The 13,244-nt window shown below is 39.5% G+C and overlaps 1 protein-coding gene across 1 annotated transcript in view; it reads left to right on the plus strand.

Annotated features, from left to right (window-relative positions):
* EYS (eyes shut homolog) overlaps nt 1–13,244 on the plus strand; it is a gene marked incomplete at both ends in the record, with an annotated part of 840,074 nt that overhangs the window by 544,433 nt on the left and 282,397 nt on the right. The window contains one exon of the mRNA XM_082480747.1: nt 6,093–6,243. Within this exon, the coding sequence (XP_082336873.1) occupies nt 6,093–6,243 (151 nt within the window). The remainder of the gene's footprint in view (nt 1–6,092; nt 6,244–13,244) is intronic.

Here is a 13,244-nt window from a genome sequence, read left to right on the forward strand (position 1 = left end):
CCACCGTCGCTGATGGGGGATGACATGGGGAAGCTTCTAGCAGCTTGTCACAGAAGCCAACCCTGTGCCCCCCCCGCCACTGCCAAAACCTTACTGTGCAAACCCAATACAAGAGAATAAACAACTGCTTTTTTCTAACAATGTAATTGAATGCAATGGATTTAATTATACTAAATTGTTCATAATAACAGTTAATAGGAACCTAATACCACCAATTAGTTTGATACAAACAGTTGTTTTACAGCCTCTTTAAGATAAAAGCTTAATTAGTTAGTCATGCCACATCTTGGGTACAAATCACATTCTACACCTTTTCAGAACTCTGCCATCAAAGGAGACACTCAGAAGTTAAAATTTAGAATCATAAAAGAGACAAATCTGTGGTGTATACTGATCTATTCTTGCTTAGATTATTTAACCAAATAAATACTAAAAATATTTCTGTCATTGCTACTTTCTTTTACTTTGGATCTCAAAAGAGCTTATTAGTCTCACTTCTAAGAATGAAGACTTGAACTTCTGAAAAAACTTATTGCTGGGACAGAAACATAAAAACAGTAGAGTAAGACTCTAATAACAGGCAACATTCCTAAAACTTTGTTCTATATTCTTTTCAGAGGAACAGCAAAGGGTGCTTATGGATGCTAACAGTGGGTTCAACGTTCTGTAGCTGCCTTGGCCCCACGTCACACATACAGAAATGATATTAAGAAGAATACAGACAGGGTATAGGGACCAGAACTAATGTTGGCCTGCAGAGTTCATGTAAATATGAATTCCCACTGTGTAACTATCTTCTTATTCAGTGCAGTCTTTCAGTTTCACTTGAAATAAAATGTCAGTGTTGCAAGTCTAGATCCAACTCTGAACTTGCCACTGTCTCAGTGCCTGAATACAGTACTCTCATTCAGGCCAAGCTGTTTACTAAGTGACACTTTATTTACATCTGGCTAACTTGAAACAAGTGCACTTTTTTTTTTTTTTAAGTTTAATTTCTGTAAATAGAATTTAAGGTTACTACAATGTGAGGAAACTTGAAGGTCTCTCAACTGCAAAGACAGATAGGGCCAGAGGGATAGCTTATTGTTTTTTGCTAAATCTGTAGTGGTAAATAAAACTGAAATCTGAATAAAACTGAAAACTGAAGACTGTTCTCTGCACCTGAGCCCAACTGGCAGTTCCCAGATAATGTCTATAAAAATACTTATTGCAAAATAGGCTGGCAACATTTAAACTAGGAATGATTCCTGAACTGCACATACCAGTGAACTTTTTCAGTTTCAGAACTGGAGGTGACAGCTAACTGGGGTGGCAGCTCCAACAGGAACTGTGATAACTTCATAAAAATATGGATGAGAATGTGTCAGGACTTGAACTCATGTTGCGAACCTTTTCAGTTTAGCAATGTAAGTGTAACCTCTGTGAAATGAATAAGAGGGTACCCTACTTATTCATTCCTTAGAATATGAAACCAAGATTATTCCCCCTCCCCGTATTCTTAAAGCAATTTACATGATGCCTTGCAATGAGCTTCATTGTTCCTTTTTATTTCGTTAAATCGGTCTCGAATAGCAGACTAAGAAATCTGCTCCAGATCCAGGAAATATGAGTCTGCTGTCAGAAGGAATGGGAAGAGACTATGTTGTTGACTCATTAGTTGATCTGCAACGTGGAAGTGTGTGTTACCTGGTGTCTCAGGAGCGCACAGGCAGCAGCAACAGATGTGAGCAGTCTAAATTGATACATCTTACTGCAGAGTGAAAATGTAATGACTCTGAGTGTAACTGGTATATTTTCTATCTAAATGAATCTACTGAAGGTATGTTCAGTACTTAAAAGGGGCTTATAAGAAAGATGGGGACAAACTTTTTAGCAGGGCCTTTTGGGAGAGGACAAGGGGTAATGGTTATAAACTAAAAGAGGGAAGATTTAGTTTGGACGTAAGGAAGAAATATTTTACAATGAGGGTGGTGAAACACTGGAACAGGTTGCCCAGAGAGGTTGTAGATGCCTCATCCCTGGAAACATTCCAGGTCAGTTTGCACGGGGATATGATCAATCTGATCTACTTGAAGATATCCCTTCTCCTTGCAGGGGGGTTGGACTAAATGACCTTTAAAGGTCCCTTCCCACCCAAACTATTCTGTTATCTCTAGATAAGATTCTGCCTTATTCTCTAAATGTTATTACTAGGGGGTCAGGTGGGTTTTTTGCTACAGAAGAATGTCGCAGGATTGTAGAATGGTAGGATAATTCAGACGGGAAGGGACCTCAGGAGGTCTCTAGTCCAACCTCCTGCTGCAAGCAGGCCCCACCAAGGGGTCAGACCTCAGGGCTTTATTCACATGGGTTTTGAAAACCTCCACGGGTGAAACCTGCGCACCCTCTTTAAGCAGAGAGGTCCACATGCTCCAATCTTAAAGATGTCTCAAACACCCTTGCAAAGCCTTAGGTTTTTAAAACCAGTACTGCAGCAAACTTGATCCTGCCTTTTAAACGTGCATTAAGAAAATGTAACTCTTAGTTGTCTGTGACAATAGGTCTATTGTTTTGTTGCAATTTTACAAAAATAAACATTCTACTGCAAGGACCAGTTTGAGTATTAAACCAGAAAACGAAATCTACTAGATACTGAGTGAAAACAGAAGGAAATAGGAGTTGGCTTTGATTAGTTAAGCTAAGAAATCTGTAAAATAATAATGAAACACAGTGAAAATGAAATATGTTTCTCAGCTTTAATTAATCAATCCATTGTCTTCAACAAAATCAGGGAACTTTGGGAATGTTTTTCAGAATATATAATAATAAAACTTCTCTTTAGTACTTGGAGTTCACAACTCATATTTGACATAGCTGTTTGCAAACCTACTTTTGTTTTTGTTTAATAGGCTGAATGCTGACATTACATCCTAAAGAGTTCAAGGGAACTAGTGAATTGTTGATTGTTGTTTAGCATGATCACATTCGGAGTGAAATTGCTAGAGATGGGTGAAAGTTTCAATCTTGTTTCTAGAACAAGACATTTCTCTTTCTTATCAGGAAAACCAGATTAAAGAAGCTTTATTCCCAGCAAGGCTGCACAGCATGAGTGACATTTAATACTTTATCTGGACAGCCCCCTTTCCCTCCTCCTCTTCCCCCATTTGTTTTACTACCTTTTTACCATTTTATGATAATCCCAAACATGTCATTTAATCATCACTAACAAATGTCAGCAAGTAAGGACATTATGTAAAAGGATTTGGATTTCATGCAGACATTGTCATGTTTAGGTACCGTTATCCCAACAGTTATCGAATTATTATCTGACCTTTCCATCCTTCCAACCTGCGAGGCATTAGGCAATGGATTTAATACTGTTTAGACAGAACTCATCTTCAGGTTATAATTAATAGGCCAGTATTTAATCATTACATTTATGCGAGTACAAATGAGGAATCTGTGAACTATTACGGCTGGGTTGGACCGAGGCACAATTACTTGTAGCTTACCCAGCAAAAGTGCTTGAGAGTTGCTGTATGCATTTCCACATTTATAATTATGCGAAAAGCTCTGTCTTCTTACTTGACCTTTAAAGCACCCAATGTGCTGATTGTAGAAAAAGTGTTTTAAAAGCCTGATGGAAATTTCGTAGAGTGCATATATGACCCGGTGATTGTATCATCAGCAAATGCTAAACAATAATGGTTTAAGGTTGTTATTCTAATTTGGCCAGACCCTGCTAGATTCAATCAAGCACAATCAAAGGTGCACGGCTGACATTCTAACAAGCTTAGGGCGAAGGCAGCTCACGCTGTTGAATTGCATTAACTTGTTTTCTGACATAAAGTACTGGGAATCCATTTCAAAATATGTTTGTATATGCGCACAAAAATTCTTCTGCATATAGATCATATAAGCTATTAAAGACAAGCTAACAAATACGTCTAAAGCTAACATGAAGAGAATTAAATTTGTAAATAGAGTGCTTGTGGCATAGAAGTACATACATGGTCACATAACCAGTTACAGCATTAGCATCTCAAATTGTGTAGAAGAAATAGTAATTAAAAAAAAAAAAAAAAAAAAAAAAGAAGTTGTTTGGGCAGACTTCTTTCATTTAGTACATCTGTTAATTAGTTTAAAAAAATGCCTGTCACTTCCCCTCCTCTCTTCCACTCCAGTCTTAAGAATTATGTTGCATTAAAACAAGTCTGATTTAAATTATTTCAGAAAGATTGCTATCCTGGTATTATACCTGTATTCATAAATATAATATCCTTTTATCAGAAAGAGAAGAATTTTTAGATATTTAAAAATCTGTATTTTTTTCCTTAGAACTCTCACCAAAGCTTTCTGCTGTAGAATTAGTATATCCAAGATGTCCCACTGGGTTCAAGCCTTAGGAAAAACTGTTTAATCACTGCAAACAGAGCTACCTGAGAATGCATGTGTGAGTGACACACGTTATCAGCAAACCTCCTTTGTAAGCAAAAAAAAGAAAATGGTGTGCTGCAGGACCTTGTGTATGTGCTTAGACATGCAACCGTTGAATGATATCTACAAAACGTGGTAGGAAAACATTCCTTTCCTTGATTGCAGTTGCAATTTTCTCCTCCTCTTTCTCATTCATGTTAGCTATTAATTAGCAGGTTTAAAAAAAATTGTAAAAATTGAGGTGAAAACAAAAAAAAAACTGAACTCATCCCTAAAGTAGTTTATATTCAGTCCATGGGATTAAAAGGCCAATTTATTTCTCTTCTCTAATGTTGAATTTAACAACAAAACAAAAATTTATATTCTCCATCCAAAGTTATTTACCATGGGATGGACAGGCCGTTTTGCTTGCAAAAAGATTTGTAGTCCTTCTGTTAAAAGGCTAATATACCGTGTTTGCATATTTTTCTGAAAGTATCACAAAAACGGAATTATACAGAAAACAAACATAGAGAACTGTTTGCAGATGTTGCTAATGTCAAGTTTCCACTCTCTCAGTTAAGGCATGATAGAAGACCTTATCAACTAGTATGTGAGAAATGCCTTATATATCATTATCTGACAGAAGACAGTGAAGAAAACGTCCATGCTTTTTTTGTAACTAATCAATTTCAGAAGCGAGTTTTGCATTATCAAAGATAAACTGAATTCCTACTTTACCTATAGCATCCTAGCTAAATTACAGACTGGTGCTTTTATGGTTTTGTTTGGTATATGATATTTTCACTTTTTGTGTGTGTGTGTGTGGCACCTGTGTTACAAAGGCACTTGAATGCTTTCAGACATATGGCGCATTGAACTCTGATTTGTTTTGTGTGCAGAGGGAAGGATGGGCTGAAAGAAATCTCTGTGTGAGAGACTTGTTTAGTTCTGATATTTCTTCACTGTGCTTTCTTTCATGAAGACAAGAGTGCTTGCTGCCAGTTGGTTATCAGAATGTAAATGAGCTTCACATCATTAAAAAAAAAAAAAAAAAAAAAAGAAGAAGAAAAGCAACTTGTTTACTCTGCACCTTCTGTTTATTGTTAACAATTTATGCATTCTGTTAAGAGCGATGCTGTTAAGAGGGTGTGTGGACAGCGGGAGGGAAGAGAGAATGTATGCGTTAATTTCAGGGCCTCATATTACTGCCTTCGGTTTTAGGAATGATGCTTTTGAAGATAAGTGTTACAGATTATAGTACGTCTGCACTCTCTAAAATGCAGTTTATTTTAAATTGCTTTTCTGGGTTATCTTTTTTGTGATGAAAAAGAGGGATATTTAAAATATTTGGGGTCAATAGATGTCTTTTTTTTTCTTTTCAAATTACAAAGCCCTCTTGTTATTGTTAGAAATTGTCTTTTTTATTCCGCCATTATTATCTGCTTTGGCTTTTTCAGCAATTACACTGCTCAGATTTACAATATGGCTTCATTTTAATGGAAGTTCAGCCCCAGACATGCCAACTTACAGCTTGTTAAACAGCTTCTTTTATGTCTATAGTCTTTAATATAAAAACAGCTATTTACTTGATTTTCTTTCCTCAGTGGTTTAGTAACAGCCTAATTAATTTGTCAGATAGACAGTAATGTAAACTATATATGGTTTAAAATGTGCCTATTTCTAAATTTATGCAGGCAAGGCATGGTACCGTGTGAAGCAGAATTGTCGATCCTGGGGACATCTGCAAAGACAAGCATACCTAGAAATTTCTGGTCCAGTTCATATTGGCTTGAAACAGGATCTGTATTTGTTGGTGGTTTGCCTCATCATTATGCAGTTAAACAGGTAATTTTTTTAATTATTATTTATTTTTATTTAAGATGCTTTTTTTATTTTGGGAGTGGCATATTGAATAGTATATAACTGAAGAGATTTAAACTAAGCAAAAAATAAAAATTACTTACAGCTTTTTGAGGATTACATCTAAGGGATGAGTATGGTCCCTTGCGGAGTTTTGCTGGGGCGTGGGACTTTGGTAAGTGCAGTGAACAGAAACAGCTTTCTGGCCTCAAGTTATGATCTGCCATCCTGTTTGCCTTGAGTAGGCAGAGTTAAGGAGCAAATACGATCAAATTTAGAGGACGTACCCGTTGCCTCCGGTGCTAGTTCTATGAAGATGTGAAAAGTATAACTGCACTGGGTTCCATAACGAAAGAGGCTCTCTGCTCGCGTCCTGGGCTGGCACAGGCAGGTGCGTGTAAAAACGGACCAAGCAAGAGACAGTTAACCTGTGGAACCGCATTAATGAATGAGGTGTGGTACAGGAGCTTGAATTTGTGGGACCCTCTAGGAAGCTACCGTAATGGTGTATGCAGGGGTTAGAAGTAATATGCAATAGGGGTAGCACAAAGCTGGGGAAGAAGAGCACACACAGGGTCATGCAGAGGGTTGGAGAGAAGTGGATCATAGAATCATAGAATGGTTTAGGTTGGAAAGGACCTTAAAGATCATCTAGTTCCACCCCCCTGCCATAGGCAGGGACAACTTCCACTGGACCAGGTTGCTCAAAGCCCCATCCAGCCTGGCCTTAAACACCTCCAGGGATAGGGGCATTCACAGCTTCTCTGGGCAGCCTGTTCCAGTGTCTCACCACCCTCAGAGTGAAAAATTTCTTCCTAATATCTAATCTAAATCTACCCTCCTCTAGTTTAAAATCATTTCCCCTCGTCCTATCACTACATGCCCTAGTAAAAAGTCCTTCCCCAGCTCTCCCGTAGGCCCCCTTTAGGTACTGGAAGGCCGCAATAATGTCCCTCCCGAAGCCTTCTCTTCTCCAGGCTGAACAGCCCCAACTCTTTCAGCCTCTCCTCATAGGAGAGGTGTTCCAGCCCTCGGATCATCTTCATGGCCCTCCTCTGGACTCGCTCCAACAGGTCCATGTCTTTCCTATGTTGGGGGCTCCAGAGCTGGACACAGTACTCCAGGTGGTGTCTCACCAGAGTAGAGTAGAGGGGCAGAATCACCTCCCTATTCAGTCATTACTAATTGTATTTTTTTTTTAAAGCAGGATTTGTATAGGTAGCGATTTCCGTTCTAGTCTATGACACTCAAACTCTTCACACTCACACAGATCAAATCCCAGCCCCTGTAATTCAAGACTGGCACCGTACAGCCAGGAGACCCTCAGTCCACCTCCTGGCAGTGCAGCCCCTGTGCAAAGCAGTTCCCAGATGGCTCAGCATTCTCAGGTGTCTCAGGATGGAGTCCCCCTCTGCACCCAAGGGACTGTTGTTATAACTAGGTATAATTCCTTAAAAATATATTGTTGGCATAAGGAGCCAGAGGCCTTGCTAGTCAGATAGTCCCAAGTCAGTCTCTGACTTTCCCCTTATCTAAATCCAACCAGTGTTGCTACCCAGATTATTTCACCCTCTAGTCTCCTGTCCCAAATGTATTACCAGAATGTAAAGCTGTTCGCCATTACATAACAAATATTATCTGAGTTTGTTTTCTGCTTGTAGTGGGATAAACGAAACTGTCACCGCTGGATTGGTGTAGCTCAGGTCTCTTTTATCTGAGCAGTGATCTTTGCATGGGCGTCAACCCACAACTTTAACAAAGTTAATCTATGGGGTTTTTTTTTGTTTTCCCAGTGCACAGCAGACACCTGTAGTCAGAGATGGACATCAGTAGTCCAAATTTCATTTTTTAAGTAGGCTGTGACAATTGTTTTAACCTTTTTATTTCTGTTCTTCAGTAATTGAAGGTCATCTTATCATGGGGCAAATACAGTCGTTTCAAGCACAGACATGGTTTTGATGCTGTTATTGTAATGCAGCATTTCTAGATTGCTTTCACCTTATAATAAATTGTACAGTAACCAATGAAACTACAATACTGTTGAAATCCAACTTAAAAGTTCTTATGAGTAGGTGCTTTTGGGGTTGCGAAATACTCAGCCAAAAGTATACTTCTAAATACCACAATCTGGCATTAAAATAACACATCAAATGGTATTTGTAGTTATATAACTTTTCCCTTGATTCAAATGTTCATATGCAAACTATCCATTCATCTGGAATATTTTATCCTATTACTTCGTCCTGGTTCGAGGTAAAACAGAACCAATTTTCTGTTCAGAAATTTTACTTTGCAGCTGAGCCCCTTCAAACTAACCGAACTCTCTGAATTTAACAGCATATTGTTCAGACACCGTTCACTCCCAGGGTGATAAGACCTGATTATTTATAATTTATGCCCAGGCATAGTATGCAGAGAGGGTCTTGCTTGTACTTACTGCTCTAACACCCAAGGCCAGATAACTTGGGTTTTTGCCCCCGTTGGAGAGTCAGAAGCTGAAAAGCGTAGAGGGGTCCCACTTGTGGGGAGGAGCGGACAGGACAGGTGACCCAAAACTGACCAACGGGGTATTCCATTCCATCTGCCTCATGCTCAGTATAAAAGCTGAGGGATCACAGGGTCAGCCCTCTTCCTTCAGTAGCTGATGTCTGAGGAGGACTCTGTCTGTTCGTCTGCCTTTGACCCCGATCCGTGCATTCCTGAATCCAAATGCAGAATCCAATTCCTGTCGTCCCTGAGTCCAGTCTGGGACTTCCCCAGTGCCTGCTGGTGATGTGATCGTCATCCTGGGAGCTTGATACAGTTTTGTATATATAGTATATATTTCATTATTTTCTTTTTATTTTATTATTAATATTTCATTAAAACAGTTTAGTTTCTTCTAAACTCCTTAGTCGCTTTCTCTCTTTCTCCCCTTTCCTTGGAGAGAGAGGTGGGGAAGAGCATCTGTCATTCATTTCGGTGGCCAGTCCAGCCCAAACCACAACATAGTTGCATATAAAATTTTATTTGCTACGGAAGTGTATCTTCAAGAAATATTCTATACTAATAAGATACAAGAAAACGATATTTTCAATGTTTAAATGACCTGTCTTCTAGAAGCTAAAAGAAATGGTTTTGGTGATACCCCAAAGAATTTACAGTGAAGGCTTAGAAAAGTTCAGTCCATGGGGTGTATTTAGTAGCAGGTAAAGAAACAATTTATTTGAGGATTACACATAATAAAGTGTATATGAAAAGGAAGTTTGAGACCGTAAATAGCTCTTCACTAGCTAAAGGGAAAATAAAATCCAGAAAAATAGGTTTACCTTAGGTAAGTTAAAATAGCAATAAAACAAAATGGTTTAAGGGTAATTTACAGCTAAAACATTTTGCCTATAGATGTGTTGGATTTTCATATCTTGATGGGTTTTCTTTATTTAAGGATGTTTCAGTTCAATAGATTATTCTGTTCTTAACACAGGATTAATTGGTGAAATGTTATGGTACATGCTTGTTATTTAGATGAGATAATAGATGTGGGACATGTGCAAGTGCTCAAGCTGGTGATATTTAACCTCTACTAGTACTTGGTAAGCATGTGTTCATGTAACTTCCCCAAAAGGTAAAAATCCTTGACTCTTAGTTGCTTCTCTAGTTTTCCATGCAGCTTTTTGCAGTTCATTGCTTTCTCCTTGAGATTACCTCAGCCTATTATTTCACTTCATTTTCTTTGCTCCTTTGTGATTTTTGTGTTTATTTTGATCTTAGTGTCTCATTTTGCTTAATTTTTACTTTTTTGTAGCTTTGGGCAAGATTAATTTTTCTTGGCTTCCCTGTCAAAGTCTGTTGTCTATAAGCCACATGCAGTCTATAAAGGCTGTATTTTTCCGTTTTGTCAGAGAATGGAGAACCTTCTGTCCAAGTTCTCTTTATGTGGGCTTTTCAATCCCGGCAGTAGGAAACCACCCCAGGAAGTTTCTCATCAGCTTTGACCCACGCAGTCAGGCTTCTATTGTAAAACCTTCATCATCCCTGAAACAGAACAGGTCTGTTCCTGACCTTCATCCTGCAGTTTGCTTCAAGGGAGATTTTGCTCCAGCTGAGACTCAGCTTTTTCTGGCAAATGCTCTGATCGCTCTTGGTGTCAAGTCTGATAATGACCCTTGCGATACCCGTAGTATCTGCCTAATAATACATTGTCTTGTTTTAGATGAGCTCCTTCTCTCACTGGAGTAGTTCACTCCGCTGTTGGCTCTCCTGACTTCCAATATTGTGGAAGTTGTAGACAGCAGTGACTTCAGGCTGCTTCACTTTCTCTCTAACAGGAACTTCTAGCTGTCAGTGCCAGGGACTGTTGACACAGGAGTTCCGTATTACTGGAATTGGCTCATGCTACGCTATTAATTTCCAGGTTAGATTCCTCTTCTTTTCTTTATGAGTGAAGTGTGATATGATCTGTGAAGCCCTCAGGGTAAAATATTGTGTCCTCTGAAGATTTCCTAAACTGCAGTTTCCTAATCAGGTCTCAAGTGTCCACGCGTTTTTTCCTTATATTTATTTTTTGTCTGTATGTTTATTATTCAGTATTGCTTAGAGTCAGAGTGCCCTCAACAAGTAAGGCAAGGTGAAACAACGATTCTCTGCTTTTCAGTCTCAAAAAATCGAATCTTTCTTCTCTAAAAATGAGAGAATTACCCCCCTGTCTGACTGCTTTTCCTTTCGTTCTTTAATGTCATTCTGTATAAGGGGTAGTGTAAGGGGTAGCCTTTTGCTCTTTCTTCGAGGGAGAAAATTATTTCAGTCTTCCTTAAAGGTTGGTTAGGAAACCATAGGGTCTTTCAGGAATTATTACGAGAAGTTATTGTTTCACTGTAAATACTCACTGAGGTGTTTTGAGTCTCTTCTGAACCTGATGGGCATTCTGTCTATTATACACCACTTTGAATAGAAATATCAATAAACAGAATGATAATAGTTCTAGACTGGAAGGCTTGATAAGCACCAGCTATGTATGCTTCTACTGTCCAGGGTAATAACAGACAGCACACGACAGGCAGAAGTTTGAATTTCCTTCCTACTTACTCTCTACTGACTTCCTCGGTTGCTGCCACAGCTTGAGAAGGCCCTTTGGGAGCATAGATTACAGCCTTACCCTCAAGGCAGTGATATATTTAAAAGAACATCTGTGACATCTGGGAAAGCAATGCCATAATACCCAATAAGTTTCTTCACTAATCCGAAGCTCTCAGACCTCCCATCTCTCTGTGCCTAGTGGCAGTGGTTGGTGAGGGGAAACACTACCAACAGTAGAGCAAGGGCAACTAAAATGATTAAGGGCTTGGAGCATCTCCCTTATGAGGAAAGGCTGAGAGAGCTGGGACTCTTGAGCCTGGAGAAGAGAAGGCTGAGGGGAGACCTTATTATGGCCTACAAGTATCTAAAGGGTGGGTTGAAGGAGGATGGAGCCAGGCTCTTTTCAATGGTTCCCAGTGACAGGACGAGGGGCAATGGGCACAAGTTAGAACACAGGAAGTTCCATTCAAATACACGGAAAAACTTCTTTACGGTGAGGGTGACAGAGCGCTGGAACAGGCTGCCCAGGGAGGTTGTGGAGTCCCCTTCTCTGGAGCTTTTCAAGACGCGCCTGGATGCAGTCCTGAGTAATGTGCTCTGGCAATCCTGCTTTAGCAGGGGAGTTGGACTAGATGATCTCTAGAGGTCCCTTCCAGCTCTGAAAACTCCATGATTCCGTGATTATGTGAAGATAAAGTTATGGACTACTTAAAGTAAACTGGACATATAAAGTATCATCGTCCCATATGGGATGCATACAAGCGCGTACCACTGGCTGATTTTATCACAAGTCCACTCTTTATCACCTCTGAAAGACTACAGCAATCGGAGGAGGTCCCTGACAACTGGAAAAAACCAAACGTGACATCGTGTTCTTCAAACAGACCAAGGAGGAAGATCAGGGTAACCATGAGCTGGTCAGGCCAATGGCACAACTCAGTTCCTGAGACAATTGTAGAAACAAATGAAGGACAAACAGGTCAACAATCAGCATGGATTCACCAAGGCAAAACTCTGCCTGTCCAGTATGATTACCTTCTATGTTGAGATGACTGGCTCTGTGGACGAAGGGAGGGGAGTGGATATTCCTTACTTTTTTTTCCCCAGACTCAACTTCACTCCCAGCTCCTGTATCTCCTCCCCTAGCATGTCACAGGGGGATGGGGAATGCAGGCTGTGTCCAGCTTGTCTCTGTGGCTCCTTCCTCGTACACATCTACAGTTCTCTGATGTTGCGTACCCATAGGCCGAAGATAGAAGAAGTATTTGCCTGGGTGTGAATTCTGAGGGATCTGAAGATATGGGTAGAAAACGAGATAACAGACACGTGCACCGAAACACCTGGGACAAATTCAGCCAAGTTCAAGCACTGCAAGATGTTTCACGCACAGCAAGAAATTGGTTTTATGACTCTGTAAACTGTGCTTTGCAAAGTTTAGTGGATTCATCTGACAGTGTAGGAAGGCAGAGCTGAACAGTTAGGAGGAAAGCTAAACTATAAATAGCTGGCTGGCAGACATCTCGTCCTGCTGTCTCTACACAGCGAAAAATCTCCCATGCAGTTCTGTGACAGCTTTGTTTAGTACTTATTTTTAAATCATATCCTATTTCTTCATTAAAGAATGTGACAGGCATACTTCAGAGCTGTCACATCTAAGAAACAGATAAACAGCAAAATCAGTTAAACAGTTAAATAGTGTAATCTTTTTAAAACGTTGGGGTTTTTAAGCTGTTTGTCATAGCTGTTTTCTACGAATTAAAAATCAACAACAGGGGAATAGAAACCAAATTACACACAGAAAAAAGACGTTTTAAATCAGAAATCGAAAAAAAAGAATGTATTATTTCTGAAATCTCGAGACGTTTCAGAATAATTAATTTCACGATAGCTTTAGTATCATTAATTGTTTACAATAGCTTGTTGCTCTGCAG

The sequence above is a fragment of the Vanellus vanellus genome, assembly GCF_965231255.1.
Source record: "Vanellus vanellus genome assembly, chromosome: 3".
In the NCBI taxonomy this organism is placed as follows: Eukaryota; Metazoa; Chordata; class Aves; order Charadriiformes; family Charadriidae; genus Vanellus; species Vanellus vanellus.